Source organism: Carassius carassius, chromosome 10 (genome assembly GCF_963082965.1).
Source record: "Carassius carassius chromosome 10, fCarCar2.1, whole genome shotgun sequence".
Lineage (NCBI taxonomy): Eukaryota > Metazoa > Chordata > Actinopteri > Cypriniformes > Cyprinidae > Carassius > Carassius carassius.
In genome coordinates this window covers 4,013,125-4,032,752 of record NC_081764.1, presented here as the reverse complement: position 1 = coordinate 4,032,752, position 19,628 = coordinate 4,013,125, and the positions used below count along the sequence as shown (strand labels likewise).

Below are 19,628 nucleotides of genomic sequence, written 5' to 3'. Positions count from 1 at the left end.
TAAAGAATCCTGGTCAAATGTATCACGGTTTCCACAAAAAATGAAGCAGCACAACTGTTTTCAACATTGGTAATAACAAGAAATGTTTCATGAGCAGCAAATCAGCATGTTCGAATGATTTCTGAAGGATCATGCGCCGCTGAAGACTGGAAACTCAGCTTTGCTTCACAGGAATAAATTACATTTCAGAAAACATTCAAATAGAAAACAGTACTTTTAAATTGTAGTAATATTACACAATATTACAGTTTTTACTGTATTTTTGATCGAATACATGCCGCATTGGTAAGCCTCAGAGACAACTTTCAAAAACATTTTTAAAAAATCTTATAGGTCCTAAACATTAGGGGGTGGTGTATGTCGAGATGTCTACCTTGGCAAAAGTTGATCCCTTCCCCTCAGACTGGATTGTGATGGTCTGTGTGCGTCGCTGCAGGATCTGATCAATATCCTCTTCGCAAAATTTAGAGCCCTCATCTTCCTCATCCATAAGTGCACCGTACGCTCCCTTCCTGAGAAGATCTTCCACCTCCAACTTAGAGAGCTGCTGAACCTGAAAGAGGAATTCAAAGTAAATAGAGAATACTGTCCTGATCTTTTTTTTTTTTGTGCTCCACAGGTTTGGATTGGCATGTAGGCGAGTAAACAATGACAGAGTTCATCTTTTGGGGTGAACTATGCCTTATGAACTAAGAACTATGAACTAAGACCAACAAGTTTTAGATATGCTATTCCACTTTAGGCAGATACATTTTCTCAATTCATCAATAGAAGATAAAGTTAAAAGTTGTGGATCCCTCACCCCATTAAGACTGCCCTTGCGGTTGATGTCCTGCAGAACAGCCTTGTCCAATCCTAGTTTCAGACTGGCCTTGTCAAACATCTCCCTCTCATATGAGTTTCGTGTAATAAGGCGATATACTTTCACTGCTTTGCTTTGACCGATCCGGTGGCAGCGAGCTTGAGCCTGTGGAATTCAAAGCACGTTCACAACAAATTTAATATTAATGGATATTTGAAAAGCATGTGTGCATATATATATATATATATATATATATATATATATATATATATATATGTGTGTGTGTGTGTGTGTGTGTGTGTATATATAATATATATATATACACACACATATATATATATATATATATATATATAGATAGATAGATAGATAGATAGATAGATAGATAGATAGATAGATAGATAGATAGATAGATAGATAGAAAGAATAGAAATTGCTACTGGAGGAGAGAGTCACTGATACTGTACAAAAAAGATCTATGTCTTAACCTGCAAGTCGTTCTGCGGGTTCCAGTCTGAGTCAAATATAATACAGGTGTCAGCGGCGGTGAGGTTGATGCCCAGACCTCCTGCTCGTGTACAGAGGAGGAACACGAAGCGGTCAGAGTCTACCTTACTAAAGCGATCGATGGCAGCCTGCCGGAGATTCCCTCGAACTCTCCCATCAATACGCTCGTACGTATACCTACAAGTGTTATACAAAGACAATTCCTTTTCATATCTATACTTTTTATGCATGAAAACTACCAATCCCACTCTTTCTCTACCATAGCTCTCATATCATTATTTACAGAAATATTTTGATGAATAAACAAAAAAGTTTGGGGTCGGGATGATGTTTCTGAAAAAAGAGTTATGCTCACCAAGGATGCATTTATTTTATCAGCAATACAGTAAAAGAAAAAAGAATATTGTGAAATATTATTACATCTAAAATAATGATTTTCTAATGTAAAAAAATTTAATTGACTCCTAAGTTGCCAAAGCTGCTCAAGAAACATTTTTTTAATCAATGCTGAAAACTGCTTTAGAAATCTTTTGTAACAATGTCTTTATGGTCAATTTTGATCAATTTATTGCATCCTTGCTGCATAAAAATAATTATTTATTAATGGGATCCCTGAAAAAAAGCAACAAGTGAAGTAAAGTCGAAGTCTATTTCCTCATTCACTTACAGTTTCAAAAACAGCGGAATATTTTTTTTTATAGAAGTATGACTAATGGCACTGAATAATAAGCAACTGTCTCACCGCCTCTGAATGAGGTAGTCCTCCAGTATATCCAGGCACCGGACCATCTGGGAAAACACCAGCACTTTATGTCCTCCGGCCAGCAGTTTGGGCAGCAACTTGTCAATAAGCACTAGTTTACCAGCAGCCTGGATCATAGCCTGCAGCTGAAAATCTGCAGCATCAGAACTGTAGGTTTTCTTAAAGCTCTCAAGGATCTTTTCTTCAGCACCTGACAGAAGGAACATGGGAGATTATGTCAGCGCTACAAATTAGAGGTGTGACTACTGAACTGCTTCCAAGATATTTCATATTCACACTCGATCTGAACACCAGATTTCACCTGTAATGAGGTACGGGTGATTGCAGCACTTGCGAAGCTCCATCATTGTGTTGATGAGGTTGGGCATGTTGTGCTGGTTTGCTCCTTTGGCAAGGAAGGCAAAGTTTTTCTCCAGAATGGCGCGGTAGTATTTCTTCTGAATATTAGTGAGCTCCACTTCAATGATTGTCTCCTGTTTAGGAGCCAGATTTTTCTCCACGTCATCCTTCAGTCTCCTCAGCATCATGGGCTTCAGAATGGCTTGCAGTTTCTTTACCTGTGGATATGTTGAAGTTTCTCAGGTTAAAGCTGGCCACATAATCATTCAATAATAATCAGGCCATATGGCTTAATATTGAGTCCTAAAACCTGGAAACAAGTGAGCATTTTCCACTTCCATCTTTCCAAATTCAAAGGTTTTTGGTTAAATGCCTAAAATAAGTTCTGGGATTAACACAAGTTTATTGGCATTAACCACAACATTTTACTAAGGACGTTGCCTACTATAATCTAGGTGGAGCAGACAATTGGAGGTGAAGGTGTGTAGATGTTTATCTAGTCAATAAGGGAAGATAACAAGCTTCCTATCAAGCTCTCACCTGCTCTTCTGTCTTCAGGTCTCCAAACTCCTCCAGGAAAGTGCTCTCAGAAGGGAACTGTGAGGGTTCGAGAAAGTTAAGCAGACTGAAGAGTTCCTCAACAGAGTTCTGCAAAGGGGTTCCTGTGAGAAGGACTTTATGTTCCTTAAGAGAGAAGACGCATAGAAACATTATATATGTATGTACATTTTCAGCTGGACTCTGAACATATTGTCACCCATCTGGACTCCAACATAAGGGCACATTTGTATACTGTGGACCAAAAAAAGTATTCGGACACTGAAGTCTCACTTAAAAATAAATGCATTAGATATAAAATATAAAAACACGGCATTTATTTACAAATTTAAATACAGTGAAAACACCATTTACTAAGTATATACTTTCTGGATGTCATTCACTACTGCAAAGTGGCTAAAGCATCCAAATACTTTTTAAACCACTGTATATCAAAATGCATCTGTGAAAACCTAATAAGCTGCAAAAGATTTTGTTGGATAAAATGGCACTGTGTCAAATGTAGTTCAGTTTGCACAAACTGGCCATGGCTGCAGTAATATGTAATGTGAGAGAGATGAGATCACTCGCTCTGTGCTCATGTAAATGCAGTGAAGCAGAACTAGGCAGATGTGTACATAAGAGATAGCACTGAAGTTTAGCTCACAGATGGCTTCACTTCTCCTTTTCTGCATTTAGACCTGAACTCTTTGAATCATTTGTAGAGCAGTCGATATTATAAATGACACATGACGCTTATATCCCATGACAAAAACAGCTGTGTATGTTTCATGATCTAAAAATGAGCAAAAAAAAATTACCAGGTTCATGAGCTTGAGTCCCTCCAGAAGTTTACAGTTGCGGTTTTTTAGCCGATGGGCCTCGTCGATCACCACACAGCGCCAATTGATCTTCTTCAGCTCTGGGCAGTCAGCCATTATCATTTCAAATGTAGTGATGATGCCATGAAACTTAAACTGGCCAGACACAATGTTTCCCTGAAGGAGCAAGAGAAAGACTGATTGTACACACTGTAATAAAAATGATAAAGTTGTGCCTACCACACCCCCTCACTGTAGTAAAATAGGTGTAAAGCAAGGTTAGATATTAACCACAGTTTGGGTTAAAACACCACCAAAATGATATTCATATGCTAGATATTTATTATGTGGGGTAAAATTTGCCACACACTACTGTTTAAAGGTTTGGGGTCAGTAAGACTTTTTAATGTTTCTTGTAGTCACTGATGCTGCATTTATTTAATAAAAAATACTGTAAAACCAGTAATATTGTTAAATATTTTTGCAATTTAAAATAACTATTTTCTATTTTTTAAATGTAACTTATTCCTGTGATCAAATTACTCAAGTCTTCAGTGTCCTTCAGAAATCATTCTAATATGCTGATTCACTGCTCAGCAAACATTTCGTATTATTATCAATGTTGAAACAATTCTATAATATTTTAGTGGAAACTGATTTTTTTTTGTAGGATTTTTGGATGCATAGTTCAAAAGAACTGTATTTATTTGAAACAGAAATTATTTGTAACATTATAAATGTCTTGTAAATTAACAACAAAAAGTTGTTCTCAAAAAGTAATATTATGTGGTGTTGGCGCAGTGGATAAGACAAATGCCTTTGGTGTGAGAGACCCAGGTTCGAATCCACTGTGAGACACCAATGTGTCCCTGAGCAAGACACTTAACCCCTAGTTGCTCCAGAGGCGTGCGACCTCTGACATATATAGCAATTGTAAGTCGCTTTGGATAAAAGCGTCAGCTAAATGAATAAATGTAAATATTAAGACTTGTGACGGGTTTAATGACTATACAACAAATTGTCAGCACATAATACACAGACACAAACAAATAGCAATAAAAGTATAAAAGAATGGCTCAGTTTGCCCCACCTGTTCATCTCGGTGGTACATCTCATACTGCTGGATCATCTGTCGACTGATCTGGCTGCCGTGATAGACGATGGCGTTCATTTCAGTCCATGTGTGGAACTCTCTCTCCCAGTTGGTGATGGTGGAGAGTGGAGCGATGATGAGGAAGGGTCCTCTCAGACCCATGAGGTAAATCTCATAGAGAAACGTGATGGACTGGATGGTCTTCCCCAGCCCCATCTCATCAGCCAGAATACAGTTCTTCCTACATCAATAGAAACATGTTCCGGTGTGGAGGAGTTAATTAACAATCTTAGATTTGATGCAGTTCTGGGCATCTTTTTGCTGTATGAAACTGTGATTGTTATCACTAAACATATTATTTTCTTAGATAGTTATCAGGCTTTTTATTGGATAACATTATGGAATTAATTAAAAAAGTTTAAGTTCATTATAATTGCATTTGCTTTTAGCTAGAGCTGTTAATTATTATAAAGTTAATTACATTATGATATATTATATGTTATAATATGCTATACATTTATTAATATTAGTTTTTTTTATAATAGTGTATTTCAAGTTTTGTAATTTATTCAAATTAACAGACAAAAATCCTACAAGATTAAAGACAATTCAGACATTATATTGTGTCAGACAAAATCATTCATTAGTGTGAAGTGAACAGTTTAAACATTATCAATTTTATTTTTTTATTAGATCACACTAAAATAAGAGTCCTTTCAGGATATTAAATGTGACCTGAATTAATCAATAAAACAAATAGATTAATCATTATTTACATGAAGTCCTAGCACTTTTTATTTTACAAAATGTCAAGTGTAAAAAAAAAAAAAAACCTTGTCATTTTATTTATTAATATTAACCTTGGTTTTTATCTTAAATATTTACCTTATACCTTAAAATAGGATCATGATAATTCGTAGGCTCTACAAGTGCTGATATTAAAAGTTTGTTTCACCTGTTGTACCAGTTGAAAAGGAGCCAGTTCATCCCCTCTAACTGGTATTCTCGCAGCTGGTTCCCATTCCTGTACTCTCTGGTCTTCTCCAGCTTTTGCCACTGTTCAGGCAGAGGCCTTTCCTGTGTTAAGATAAGAGAAGTGCCACCTCTTCTCCAAGTCTGAGATAGATGCTACAAATGTTTTGGACTGTACGTGAAAACCTGCAGCTGAACCATGCAATCTTTTGCATTCAAGGACTTACCACATGCTTGATTTCTGGAATTTCCTTCAGTTCTTCAAACTCTCTGATTTTTACAGGGTCAACATCTTCCTGAAGCTCCCAAGTGCTCTCCTCATATGACAAAGAGCACCATTTCACCAGGTAGTGTATAACTTCCTGTTAACATGCAGACAAGCCAAACATCAAAAGACTTGGCACCACTAGTACATATATATATATATATATATATATATATAAAAGCTTTGTTTTTCAAGAGAGTTTGAAGAGCGCCTCACCTCTCCTGTTTCTGTATCTGTGGTGATAGCGATCTCTAAAACCCGATCAACTTCAATATAATCTGGATTAAACAGGTCTTCATCCAGCTGAGGAGAAACACAACTTCATCTTAAGCAGCTTTAGGCAAATAACACATATGTAGAAAGTCAATGACAACAGCATTGATTTAAAGGTGAGGTACTTGAAAAGAAAAGAGTTTTCCACATGCATCTTAGTTTTTACATCCTCGTGTGTCTGCTGCATTTTCCTGCTTATAACTTTAAATGAACCACAAATAAAAAGCAGCATATTTTGGCAGACGCACCTCTCTGAAAATGTGCTTCATTTGCGCTTGCTTGTTTCTGAAGCGCTTGATTTTTTGGCTAATGCGTGGGTCCTTCTCCAGTTCCTCCAAGGTCGCCCATTTACAGTGCAGATAGGAGCTGGCAACGAGAAAAAAAAAAAAAAACTCTCATAGCTTACAATGTGCAATAACAACACAGTGTGCTTTACCTTTTAGCTAGCATGCATGCGTTTAATTTAAAACTATATTTTGTTTACAATATGTCTTGTTTATCCATCCATACTAATCTTATCAAAGTCCGATTTCAACTCAAAATCAAAAGAACAAAATATTTATTATATTCTCCAAAAAAGAAAATGAAGCTTTTTAGGACAATTAGGTCCATACATTTTATGTATGGAGGTATTTCTGACACAAAAGTTTAGCACACTACCCTCCCACTACTGTAATACAATTTTTATGTTTTATATTTAAATTATAATACTATTAATAACATATGTAAAGTACATACACATCACAGTAAACCTACAAAAAAAAATAATACAAAAAAGTATTTTTGGAGGAAATATGCTTTATTATCATGATTTTTTTTTTTTTTTATGATCCCACGAGGCAAATTTCTCAAAGTCTTTAAGCAATATTTTTTTATCCCTTTTGTTTTTGAGGTTAAATGTGACCCAGTAAATTGTTCCTATTTGCAATACTGTAATTTCCAGATTTAAACCAGCAGAAGATCTTGCTGTAAATCAAACCATTGTTGATTCAGCAAATTATTCCATGAGGCAGGGTGTATTACCACTCTAGCAGAAGGATAATTTAATGCATAAATGATTTTGAGGTATGCATTGCACAATAAATGTAAGTTACTTGTTTGGTCTGACAGTTTGACAAGATTAGTGTTTGAGAGTTTGAGAGCACAAAAAGGCAACAGCAGTTTGAGTTGCATGAGTACACTTACAAATTTCTGTACTTGACGTAAAACTCCTCCATCTCTTCTGGTGGTTCATCAAGGGATGTCTACATGAAAAAGATTTACTTTTAGGCAGATGTTTCTTGCACCCCAGTGTAAAGTGTATTCAGCTTTCTGGACTTTTTGTATCGTGGTGTAAATCAAGGCCATATGTGACCCTGGACCACAAAACTGAATTTCAGAATTCAGATTTATACATCATCCGAAAGCTGAATATTTATATAAGCTTTCCATTGATGTATGGTTTATTAGGATAGAACAATATTTGGACAAGATACAACTATTGAAAATCTGAAATCTGAAAGTGCAAAACATTTTTTTAATTTGTCCAAATTAATTCTTAGCCATGCATATTACTAATCAAAAATTACGTTTTGATATATTTATAGTAGGAAATTTACAAAATATCTTCATGGAACATGATCTTTACTTAATATCCTAATGTTTTTTGGCATAAAAAAAAAATAATAATTTTGACCCATACAATGTTTTTGTGGCTATTGCTAAAAATATACCCCAGCGACTTAAGACTGGTTTTGTGGTCCAGGGTCACATATAATAAATATTGCTGCTTAATTTTATTTAACTTGAAAAATGATTGCAGACCTGAATGCAGTAATCCATCATTTATAAGTGTAACGCAATCTGACCCCGTTACCTCTTTCTTGATCGTTCGCACTGAGAGTATTTTCTCAATGATATTAGCCTCATCTTCAGGGGGTTCCTGGGAAGAAAGAAGGTGGGAATTATTCTAGTGTGTAGGGCAGGGCTGTGGTGTGGCATGATGGCAGATGTTGTCCCTGTTACCTCAGCCTGCCAGGCGAGGGTGGAGGAAGACATGGCAGCAATTCGACCCGGGCCCAACACGGCGATGGTCTCCCCGTCATCATCCACGACCTTGAAATCAAGATCTTCGTTATACTTCCGTCGCTTCACTTGACGCCCTGATCGCCTCTTCTGCACACACACAGAGAGAGAGAGAGAAATATATTAACACATTATTGTAAAATTTTAAAGAAAACAATTACCAAAAACATTTAAATAAATTAACAACAAAAATCCATTCCCAATTAATTGAATTTTGGGAAAATGTGTTTGTGAAAAATACTGTAACTATATATTTATAAAACATTGATTCTTAGAATTTTAAAATCACACTAATTTAACCCTATTTAATGTTAACATAATCATAACACAACATAACGTGACATATTTGTGCATCTTCTCAGTTAACAACGGCTCAGTGTAGTGACAGCTGCTCTATGTGAAATCACACACCTGATGGAATTTACCGCTGATTAGAGAACCGGCTTCACTGACGATAGGGGTGTAACGGTACGCAAAAATCACGGTTCGGTACGTACCTCGGTTTTAAAATCACGGTTCGGTTCATTTTCGGTACAGTAAGGGAAAGAAATGCAAACATTAAACTGCAGGTTGTTTATCACTATAAACTTTTTTTTAACAATTTGTTTACACTTTTTTTAAATACTTTTTAATAAAATATATATATAAAATAAAGAAATATAAGAAATAAATAAGAAATAAAATGCTGCTACAAAGTTCTCCACTAAATAAAATACTTTCAGTCTCAAACCAATATCATATAATAAAATATAATGAAAAATATAAATAAATAACTATGATTACAGTGCAGCATAACCAATCCCAGCTTGTAGGCCTGCTCATATTAAAAAAATATATAACTTTTCCAAAGTGTAAAGTGCAGCATAAACAGTTTCAGTTTTTAGACCTGCTCAGATTTCGTTATTGTGTTGGACTGATCGGAATTAAGAGCAAAGGTCTGTTTAAATGCCGACGGGAGCTGCGTTTTAATTACAATCGTTTTTTTCCTAGTTCTAGTGATGGTTACACTCTCGTGATGCCTTTTGAAAACCTTAGGCCAGTGACACACTGGCATATTGTACCTGTCAAACATAGTCTATTTTGCCGTCAATACTGTTGACGGTGTCCTTTATCAGTAGGCTTTATATTTATGCTCAACATGAAGTATAGATATTGTTGTTGTGAAGACAAGATCCTGGTCTGTCGGCGGCCTCCCTCCATGTCACCTACAGTAGCAGCAGCACGCCAGCGCTGCGTCAGGCATGATTCTGGTGTGTAAAGACACAGAAAACGCGAAGCAGCCATCACGCAACTGACACGCAGCAGAAACGCCATGCTCACGTCATGCAGCCAGTGTGTCACCGGCCTTAGAATCAGCTGCAGGGCAGGATTTGCGATGAATGCGGAGACTTCCGCCACTTAATATGTTCGTTTGGAAACATGAAAATGTACCTATGTTCCGCATACAAAATATTGCATTCGGTACACACGTGCACCGTACCGAAAGCCCTGTACCGAAACGGTCCGGTACGAATACACGTACTGTTACACACCTAACTGACGAGATGCGCATTATCGATCGGCCGATTGTGATCGGCGCACCCCTAGTGAAAATGCAAGTAGTAATGCACGATTTGCAATTTTCTTTGGATTATGTCACTATTTATGTATCCACATATGGAAAATGCAGTGGAAAATACAATTTGCAATTCCTTTCGAAAATAGTCCGGAATATACTTTCACAGAAAAGTTCACGTTTCACAATTCCAGATTATTAAATTTTATGAGAGTGGCAATTTAAACTAAATGTAAAAATAGAAGGTAAATTACATTATAATTACCTATACAATATCAACCAAAAAAAAAAAACAGCAGCGGTTGATAACTGATATGGAAGCAATATTGTGCATTCCTAGTTTTCATTGTAATTGATAAAATGCAACTGTTACTTGTATAAAACCAGGAAAATAATTCTAGGAAAGTTTTATTAAACCTAGCAGAACTTTGAACATGATCTTTAAGATTTTGTATTTGTATAAATACAGATCATGATTAACTGTTCTGCTCAGGAGAAACCCAAATGCCAGATGTATATAGGTTCTGGAGAACTTACAGTGTTATCAATAGGGTCGATGCTTTCCTCACCGCCAGTGGCGAGCGTGCTGAGAGAGGTTGTGTCATCACTCTCCACCATCTCAAGTACAGCATCACTTTTCCTCTTTCCCTTCTTTTTCTTCTCCGGAGGCATGGCACCCTGCTCTCTGCATAACATGGCAACAAAACACTTTTAAAATCCATCTTACATCCACAGCTTTGCACAGGTTGACAGATCTTAACACTAACCACCCAATGACTTGTTCAACTGACAAATATCAGGCCATATAATGGTACAAAACACTGACATCTGCAGAGCAGTTTTTAAGTGGACAAGTAGCGCAACGGTTTTGATGAATTGCAGAACTTGGATAAAATTTCAATGTTTTACTTTGGGAGAAACAAGTAGCGAAAGGGAACCACAAAGTGGATAAGGAAGTTTAAATCACAAAGGATTGGCATAAACTCTGTGTTCATAAGTATATTTTTAAGCGCCATCATTGGTAATTGGTAATTGTCTGTTTGTTGTTGTGCTGTACATGTGTGTTCCTGTAATGTTGTATGGTTTTCTAATGGACCCTGAGTCTGTCAATAAAGTTGAACTGAACTGATTGTGGCAATAGATTGTTTAATGCAACACTGGAGAAAATTACATATTTGAGTTCCTTATGAATGACTGTATTAAATGTATTTTAACTTCTCCAAATATGCTGGAAAAATAGCCAAAAGGTCAAACAGCCCTACACATGGTTGCAGGTTTCATTTTTGACCTTGGTTTTAAATTGGAAATACATAATTACCTACATTCACCTTGTAACACCCACAATCGCTGCATCACATTTCACCCAATCAACATATGAAAAGATCTGTGATTGAGCTGAGCAAGAACAGTGCTGAGACAATACACACAAAATTGTCACATGTAAAGGATGCATTTTACTTAAATTGAGACATGATTTTTGCTCTCCAAGACATCTCTTAGTAAACTAGGTTCCAAGTGTGCCACATATGCCTGTCATAATGGTCTTGCCATAAAGCACATATACAGTAGCACTACACTGTCAAAATAGCACAAAAATACTGAGTGAATATTATATTTAAAGAAATTATTCAGCAAGGACACATTAAATTGCAAATCAAAACAGTGAATGCTATATTTTTAAGTTCATATTCATCAAAGACAGCATGGTTCCCAAAAAATATCAAGCAACTGTTTTCAGCATTGATAATTCTAAGAAATATTTCCTGAGAAACAAATTCGCATATTAGAATGATTTCTGAAGGATCATGTGCCACAGAGCCTGGAGTAATGATGCTGAATAAGCAGCTGCAGCGCTGCATCTTATTTACATTTTAAGTAATTTTTTGTAATATTTCACAAGATTACTATATTTTTTATCAAATAAAAACAGCCTTGGTAAGCATAACACACATCTTTTAAAACACTAACGGTAGTGTTTGTACATTTAAAGGAATTTTTCACTATTTGTTATTTTCTACCAACTCACTTTGGCTTCCTCCCTCTTTTGGAGGGCGGATGTGTTGCAGTGTTCTTGGCCTGTATTTTCACTTTCACATCTTGACCTTTCCTAACTTTTTTGACCTCTTTTTGGACTTTTGGCTCCCTCTTCTTATGATCCTTTTGTTCCTTCGCCACCTTTGACTTTCTTGGAAGAAGCTCCTTCCCTTCCTTTTGCTCCCTTCTCTTTGGTTTAGCGTTGCTCTCTTCATCTTTTTGCCACTCTGACTCTTTCTTATCTTTTTTCCTTCGTTTCTTCTTCACCCTGGTCCCGCCCCCTCCATCATCCTCCTCGCTGTTGATTGATAAAGGGCGGAGGCTATGACTGCTGGCCGCAGGCCCTGCCTCCCGTAACCCAGAGTGCTTTGGGTGAGCCATGCAGTGATTGGGCGGCCCTCCGATGATCCGTAACTGTTCTTTGCCCAAGTGGCCGATGGGAAATGTAGTTTGTGCGTTTTGGTCAGAGGCATTCGCGGCAGCAGCGGATGGAGTGTGCTTTAGTACATGGATGGCAGACATCTGGAAAAACAAAAGAATTTGATTAAAAATGTGCTCCTCTAATTAAACACTATTTGTGTTGTTTAAATCAGACAGATCTAAGACAGTTCATAATTCAATTCATAGTTAGACTAACCCAAACAGACATTTACATTCTAGACTTTGTAGAGTAACTAATCTAGCTCAGATTTGACCAGTTAAAACCATCATGAGTTTCCAGTTTGCTGGTTACCAAAAGAAATTATGTTTTGGGCACTTTCATGCTGGCTTTGGCTGGATTAAACTCTCATAAGTATTATTATTCAAATACAATTTACACACGCATACATATCTATATATACATATTTATACATATCAATCGATCTATCTATCTATCTATACATATTGATCGATAGATAGATCGACAGATAGACAGATATAGAGAGACACACACACACACACACACACACACACACACAATATATTATTTATTTATGAAGTACAAAGCTTAAAATGGACTTTAAAACAAAGGGAGAGAAATCTGAGTCCACTTTCAAGGCCAAGGAAAGTGTGAATGCAAAATTAACTGGGTTCTTTTTCACTCGGTTAACTTTGTAATCCATTTACAGCTCTTTTAAAAAGCACTCAAATTTTTTAATTCCCTAAGCAGGGCAATGCATGTAATACAGACATTGTTAAGGCACAAAGTGAATGAGCTTTATTATGTATTCAATCCTTCTTCACGCTCACTTCATCTGAAACCTTATTTACGTGTGCCCATTCATAAATAAGACATGGAAAAATCTCTTCAATCTAGTGAAACCATAAGATGACCAAGCAATGAGACATTAAAGGGCAGATTAAATACAAATGTTCTCCTCCTTCTAAAGGAAAACACATGGATGAAGTAAACAGAATTTAGTGCCATATGTGAGCTTTGTGTTTCTGGTTCACATTTAGCTTTATACCTCTTATTCCATCCACAAAGCACGTTTATTTTTAACTGCGCCCTAGCGTTGCAGTACACTTGTGGAACAGCGTGTGCATGTGCAGGCAGACACGGACACACACATACACACTCCCCAACAGAGCATGCGACTGCAGGCAGGTATGGGGATAATGTCAATGAATCACATGCTTTCCAAAGCAAGCGGGCTGGAATCAGGGCCGTTGTCATGGCAACAGGCTCGGGACCAAGCTGTGGGAAGCGGGAACGTAAACAGTCTCCGTGGTAACCCTTTCCTTTCTGGGGTCTGAAAAGCATCAACCTCATTGTTCTTGAAGGTAATATAAGTGATATCTGCATGGGGGGAAAACTACTTTTTCAAGCATGCGCAAAAACACTGCAGACTATTCCCATGCCGTGCTGCAGTATGCATGCTTGCCAGGCAAATCTGCCAACCACAAGCGCACACACATACACGCGTTTCCCTATGAATCAATACCAACTCCCAAACATGACAGCTGCAGTTCAGTCGATGCCAGCTCCAAACCCGAACACACCTTGCTCAAACGTGTTTTATAAAACATGCACACATCACTCCTGCTAACATGCATCCTCCTCTCCATCAATTGCACGACAGCGGTGATGCCAACTGCAATAACGAAGCGCATAATAATGAAAGAATTCATTTTTTTGGTCCTTTAAACCTCTGTAACTGCAAACCTCCCTAATCTAAGTCCATATCGTTTTAAAATGAATTGCATACTTTGATGGTCACAGGCAGATGAGTAGGACACCATCTATTCAATGAAAACAAAGAGATGTGTTCTTGTGTTCAAAACACCTAGACAGAGAAGAACAAAAGGCAGGGGTCTCAAGAAAAGTTGGACTATTTTCACTTGACAAGTTATCTAAAACTTGTGGTGCTCTTGGCAGAAGGCTTATAAAAAAAGCAAACAAACAATGCAAACCATCTGTATGTGTCTTTAAAAACATTTAAAAAAAAAAACAGGAGTTTACAGTTAAACTAACAGCACACTATAAAATACTATACAACAACACACTGACTTACAAAAAAGGGTAAAATAAGAGGGGAAAAGTCCTATTAGCTGACTAGTAGTTTGTTGGATGACTAGATGACTACAGTCAACCTATTACATTTACATTTATTATTTTAGCAATCATTTTGGTCCAATGAATACAACAAAGTGATCCAAGTGAAGAAGGCAATAACATGAGAAGTGATAAAAATACAAAGTTTTTTAAATGTTATTTAGGAGTGCTGGCTAGAACAGGCAGGGAAATGAGAAAGCAGTAACATCAACAGGATTCAGTCAAGAGTTTTTTTGTGATCCATCTCTATTACACATTAGCAATTAATAGCATCTTCATGAAGTGCAACTTGGGATGCTTTTAAACAAAATAAAAAAAGTTCACATGTACATTGGACACTTAACTATCTCCAACTCATCCATTATAAATACATTTACTTATTGACACCACCGTACAAAAGTATGGGGTTTGTAAGATTTTATGTTTTTGAAAGAAGTCTCATATGCTCATCTAGGCTGCATTTACTTGATCAAAAATATATGAAAAACTATTAAATATTTTCACAATTTAAAATAAGCATTTTCTATTTTAATATATTGTAAAATGTAATTTATTCCTGTGATGCAAAACTGAATTTTCAGCATCATTCCTCCAGTCTTCAGTGTCACATGATCATTCAAAAATCATTCTAATATGCTGCTCAAGAAACATTTATTATTATTGTCAATGTTGAAAAGAGCTGTGCTTAATATTTTCAGGGGAAAATTATAGAAATTTCTTTCTTCAGAAACAAATCTTACTGACCCCAAACTTTGAATATATGCACATACATAAAAGGGGTCATATGATGTTGCTAAAAATAACATTATTTTGTATATTTTGTGTAATGAAATGTTTATGCAGTTTAAGGTTCAAAAACACTTATTATTTTCCACATATTGTACATTGTTTCTCCTCTATGCCCCGCCTTTCTGAAACACATGGTTTTTGTTTTTAACAAATCTCATCATTCTGAAGAACAAGGTGTGCTCTGATTGGCCAGCTATTTAGTGCCTTGTGATTGGATGAATGCTTCAAGCGTGTGATGGAAATGTTACACCCCTTAACATACTGTGATGTGTAACCCAGTCAGAACACCAGCGTGGCAAGACAAAACCAATAAAACCCATTACAAACTAAGCATTTGTTGCACCCAGTGGGGACATAATTATGTATTATAATGATTTATACTGTCTTTTTACGCATTGTGTTGCACTGTGCCGCGTAAACATAAAAACATGTCTGCATTTGTGATCGGAGAAACGGCAAACAAGCGCTACTCTACACTGCTCAAAACTCGCGTTTGAATCATCGGTGGCAAATCTTTTAATAATGTAAACGTACTTACAGACTGTGAGTCAAAACAGCCAGCATTCTAGTCTTCTCTCCCAGGATCAGGAAAGAGTCCTCCATAAAATGTGCCACACACATCTGAATATTTGGGTTGAACCATGTTGTAAATACAACTTAACCACTGATTTCTAGTTGTGTCCTCTTTTGGAAGGCCAAACAAAGTATTTTTGCTTTCACAACAAAACCGTATGTCTACAACATGGCGTCGGTGGCAACAGCGAGAATCAAAGTTATTAATTCTTTCTTTGCGTGAACATTTGGCCAGCGTTATTCAAATCTACCCACACAGTGATGTAGACATGTTGGGGCATGTTTCAACGAGGCATTTTCTTTTATAAAGAATCTCTCTTTGGGTTTGAGACTTTAGTCTTTGCAACTTTAAGGATCGTATTGATGCACGAACCGCTTGTAACACTCCAAAGAGAAAGGAAAACTTGAAATCGCATTATATGACCCCTTTAATAAAATAGTTTTATTTAGTTTTACAAGCCTCCTTTGGCATGTTAAGACTATCAACCTGCAGTGATTTCAAATTGCTCAAAATCAAATAACAGTTTAAGCTGGTGTGAATCCCTGCTGGTTCTTCAGAGAGGCCTGACAATGAAGCTCTCAGGGTGCTTAGGAAGTGCCCTTTGAATCACTGGTCTCGCAGCACGGGAAGGAAAAACTCAATCGGACAAGTTTGATTTTGACACCACCAAATTTCAAATCCAAATGCAGATCAGATCATTTGAATGACAGTGGCATGAAACTACCAGAAGAGTGAGTGTGAAAGCACTTCTTTGGCCTTTCTTAACTTTTAATGTCTCATTCTTTTTAAGTCATCAATAATCTGCTGGTGTCTCCAACGTGCTGCTCTCTAAAATGCGGATCACAAAAATGTGGTCACACTGTTGAAACAACAAACACACGAATCCCAATGTATGAGAAAGGTTTATCTCATCCAAGTTTACTGCTTCATTGTAGCACTGACTTCTGACATAGAACCGTTCTTAACTTCAAGAAATCCCAGTGCAGAGTCTAGATCCGCTGCACCTGACATCAGACCAAAAGCCTCCCTGATCCGGCTGACAATCCCACAGATTCACAGAAGTGTCCTTGAGTGGTTTTCCACATAAAGGTGAGAAATGCTGCACATTTCTTGAAACCAGGAAAGCATGACTACAACACACTATGTCTAATAGTGAATTGTGAATAGCGATAGTGATCGAGGAGGGAGCACAAGAGACAGAAGGGGTTTGAGTGATGCTGACATTGATTTATGTTCAGTCTAACGAGTGCATGATCACAACACTGACTGGGATTTATTCACAATTCATAAATGTCACAACTGATTCTTTGTAATAATTACTATGGTCTCAAAAGTGTGGAAACAGACAGGCATACAGGATACATAGATATACCTGATGCATGGTAAAGGAGTTCACACAAATGTTTAAAATACTGTATTGTACTTTTTTGGTACTCTTTTCTAACGTCTTAATTATGGACTAACTAAAATTTACCACACAGATGAATTCACATTAAGGCATATTTAATTACCGATTTCATTTTCCAATGCACTGAACTCTGCAGACTGAAGCATATTGCGGTAATGTTCAACTTTGACTTTGTTTTCCCCTAACGTTTCGAAGCACAGCCAATGATTGCTAGACAATTAGCATGATTAGGTGCATGTTGCCAGCCTGAAAATCAAAACAAGTTAGAAAAGAAATTGCATTGAGATGTACAAAAGAATATCATGCAAACTGCACAGTGAATATCTTTCTACACAATGCTACACCTCACACCTCCTTTACAAGTACTTTTGTTGGATTTTATAGAAAATTGCTTTGGAATTTCATTGTTTCCTAATCAAACATTAACAAAGCAAAACATTAAACAAAGTTAAACATAACCATCATCTCTACATCCTCATCTAGAAGTACAAGGGGTGTATGGAGGTTAAGTATTTTGTGCAGGTCCACACTGGCGATTTCCACAGATTTCAAACACACATTATACACAAAGCTCTGCACTTACTGAGATACTAATCTCTCTTAGCTCTGTTTAACATACTTTATTTGTGTTTAATGAAATCCATGGATATGATTTTAAACATAGTAAATCATGGTAGCTAGTCTTGAAGATTTCAGAATTTATGCATCATGTTTTATATAACTTTCTCAGATCTAAGGGAAAAAAACCCAACTATACACAGTTATAGAAATAAAAATTTTGCTAATGTAACATTATATCTTAATGTAGCATTCAATTAATTTTACTGCTAATATGCAGGACACAGAACTACATTTAGTGTAAAAGCTAAATTTTAAGAGGATTTGAGTCATTTCTGTACAAATATCCATGAGATATTTAACGTTCATCTGTAAAATAATGAAATATACATATCCAAAAATGCTACCGAAAAACTGTGAACAACATTAAATGTTTAGGAGTTGCCAGAAAGTATTAGATATGAGTTTATAATTCAGTTTATTCCATAAGACCTAGCTTGGCTAAGTGTTCCTCAGTGTTTTATCAGTTTTCTAAGAAGCTGAGTTGGAATTGTTTTCCAAATTTTTAATTTAATGTTTTTATAAATTAAAAACAATATTAACGTGATTGTCCTCTGAGATGTTGAAAAAAGTGAAAGTGAAAGTAGTGACATTTGCCAAGTATGGTAACCCATACTCGGAATTGGTGCTCTGCATTTAACCCATCCAAGTGCACACACACAGCAGTGAGAAGTGAACACCCGGGGAGCAACTGGGGGTTCAGTGCCTTGCTCAATGGCACTTCAGCCATGGGTATTGAGGGTGGAAGAGAGCGCTGTTCATTCACTCCCTCCCACCTACAACTCCTGCCAGCACCGAGACTCGAACCTGCAACTTTCGGGTTACAAGCACAAGTCTCTAATCATTAGGCCACAGCTGCCCCTAAAAACACAAGCATAAATTGCTAAATGCAGATATAAAAAGACAACATCGAAGAGAGTCTACAGTGCATAATTAATATATAAAAAAAAAAAAAAAAGGTCATCAATAAAAGGTGGAAAACCTTGTTTTCAGTATAGTTTTACATCATTATGCATAAGAACACTGAAGTAGTAAGTGATAAAAATAAAAATAATCATAACATCCAGCAATGAATCCAGCTGGTCAGTGGAGATATTTTTAAGATGCATGTTAACACCAGGTCTTGAGTGACCACATGTGACTAGATCACCCAAAACGCCTATAATAAATATATGCTAAAGCTGTAATATAAGTGGCACAGATGGTGCACATTAATTGGACATGTAGCAGAGCAGTAATGTCAAATACATGCCAATGTCACCGTATTGCCAAAAGTATCAATTTAAACTTCTTGCAACTTTGTGTGCAGAGTTTACGCTGGGTTTAAGTCATACCATGTAGGTGCTGCAGACAGCACTGTGACGAGTGGGGCGGGGCCGAGGGATGTGGGAACACGAGTGAGGCCGGTGGAGTGATTGGGAAATCCGCTACACCTGCGACCCACCACCGGTCTTGAGTCCCACAGAGGAGATGGAAGGATATAAAACTGGAGCGACGACAGTGAAGGACGAGAGACCGGTGGTGGGTCGCAGGTGTAGCGGATTTCCCAATCACTCCACCGGCCTCACTCGTGTTCCCACATCCCTCGGCCCCGCCCCACTCGTCACAAGCACATTAGTACAACATGCCAACAGATATTATACTCAAAATTTTAGCATTTACCTATAGAACAGCAATC

At 37.0% G+C, this 19,628-nt stretch overlaps 1 protein-coding gene across 4 annotated transcripts in view; it reads right to left on the bottom strand.

Moving 5' to 3' along the window:
• LOC132151562 (chromodomain-helicase-DNA-binding protein 6-like) overlaps positions 1-19,628 on the bottom strand; it is a 37,547-nt gene that overhangs the window by 14,776 nt on the left and 3,143 nt on the right. For all 4 annotated transcript variants that reach the window (XM_059559750.1, XM_059559749.1, XM_059559751.1 and 1 more), the window contains 17 exons: positions 12,018-12,547; positions 10,529-10,676; positions 8,377-8,526; positions 8,228-8,293; positions 7,558-7,616; positions 6,621-6,738; positions 6,316-6,402; positions 6,062-6,196; positions 5,818-5,939; positions 4,860-5,103; positions 3,770-3,946; positions 2,952-3,095; positions 2,374-2,629; positions 2,052-2,262; positions 1,291-1,486; positions 803-967; positions 374-553 (listed from right to left, as the gene is read on the bottom strand). In XM_059559750.1, the coding sequence (XP_059415733.1) occupies positions 374-553; positions 803-967; positions 1,291-1,486; positions 2,052-2,262; positions 2,374-2,629; positions 2,952-3,095; positions 3,770-3,946; positions 4,860-5,103; positions 5,818-5,939; positions 6,062-6,196; positions 6,316-6,402; positions 6,621-6,738; positions 7,558-7,616; positions 8,228-8,293; positions 8,377-8,526; positions 10,529-10,676; positions 12,018-12,547 (2,988 nt within the window). The remainder of the gene's footprint in view (positions 1-373; positions 554-802; positions 968-1,290; positions 1,487-2,051; positions 2,263-2,373; positions 2,630-2,951; positions 3,096-3,769; positions 3,947-4,859; positions 5,104-5,817; positions 5,940-6,061; positions 6,197-6,315; positions 6,403-6,620; positions 6,739-7,557; positions 7,617-8,227; positions 8,294-8,376; positions 8,527-10,528; positions 10,677-12,017; positions 12,548-19,628) is intronic.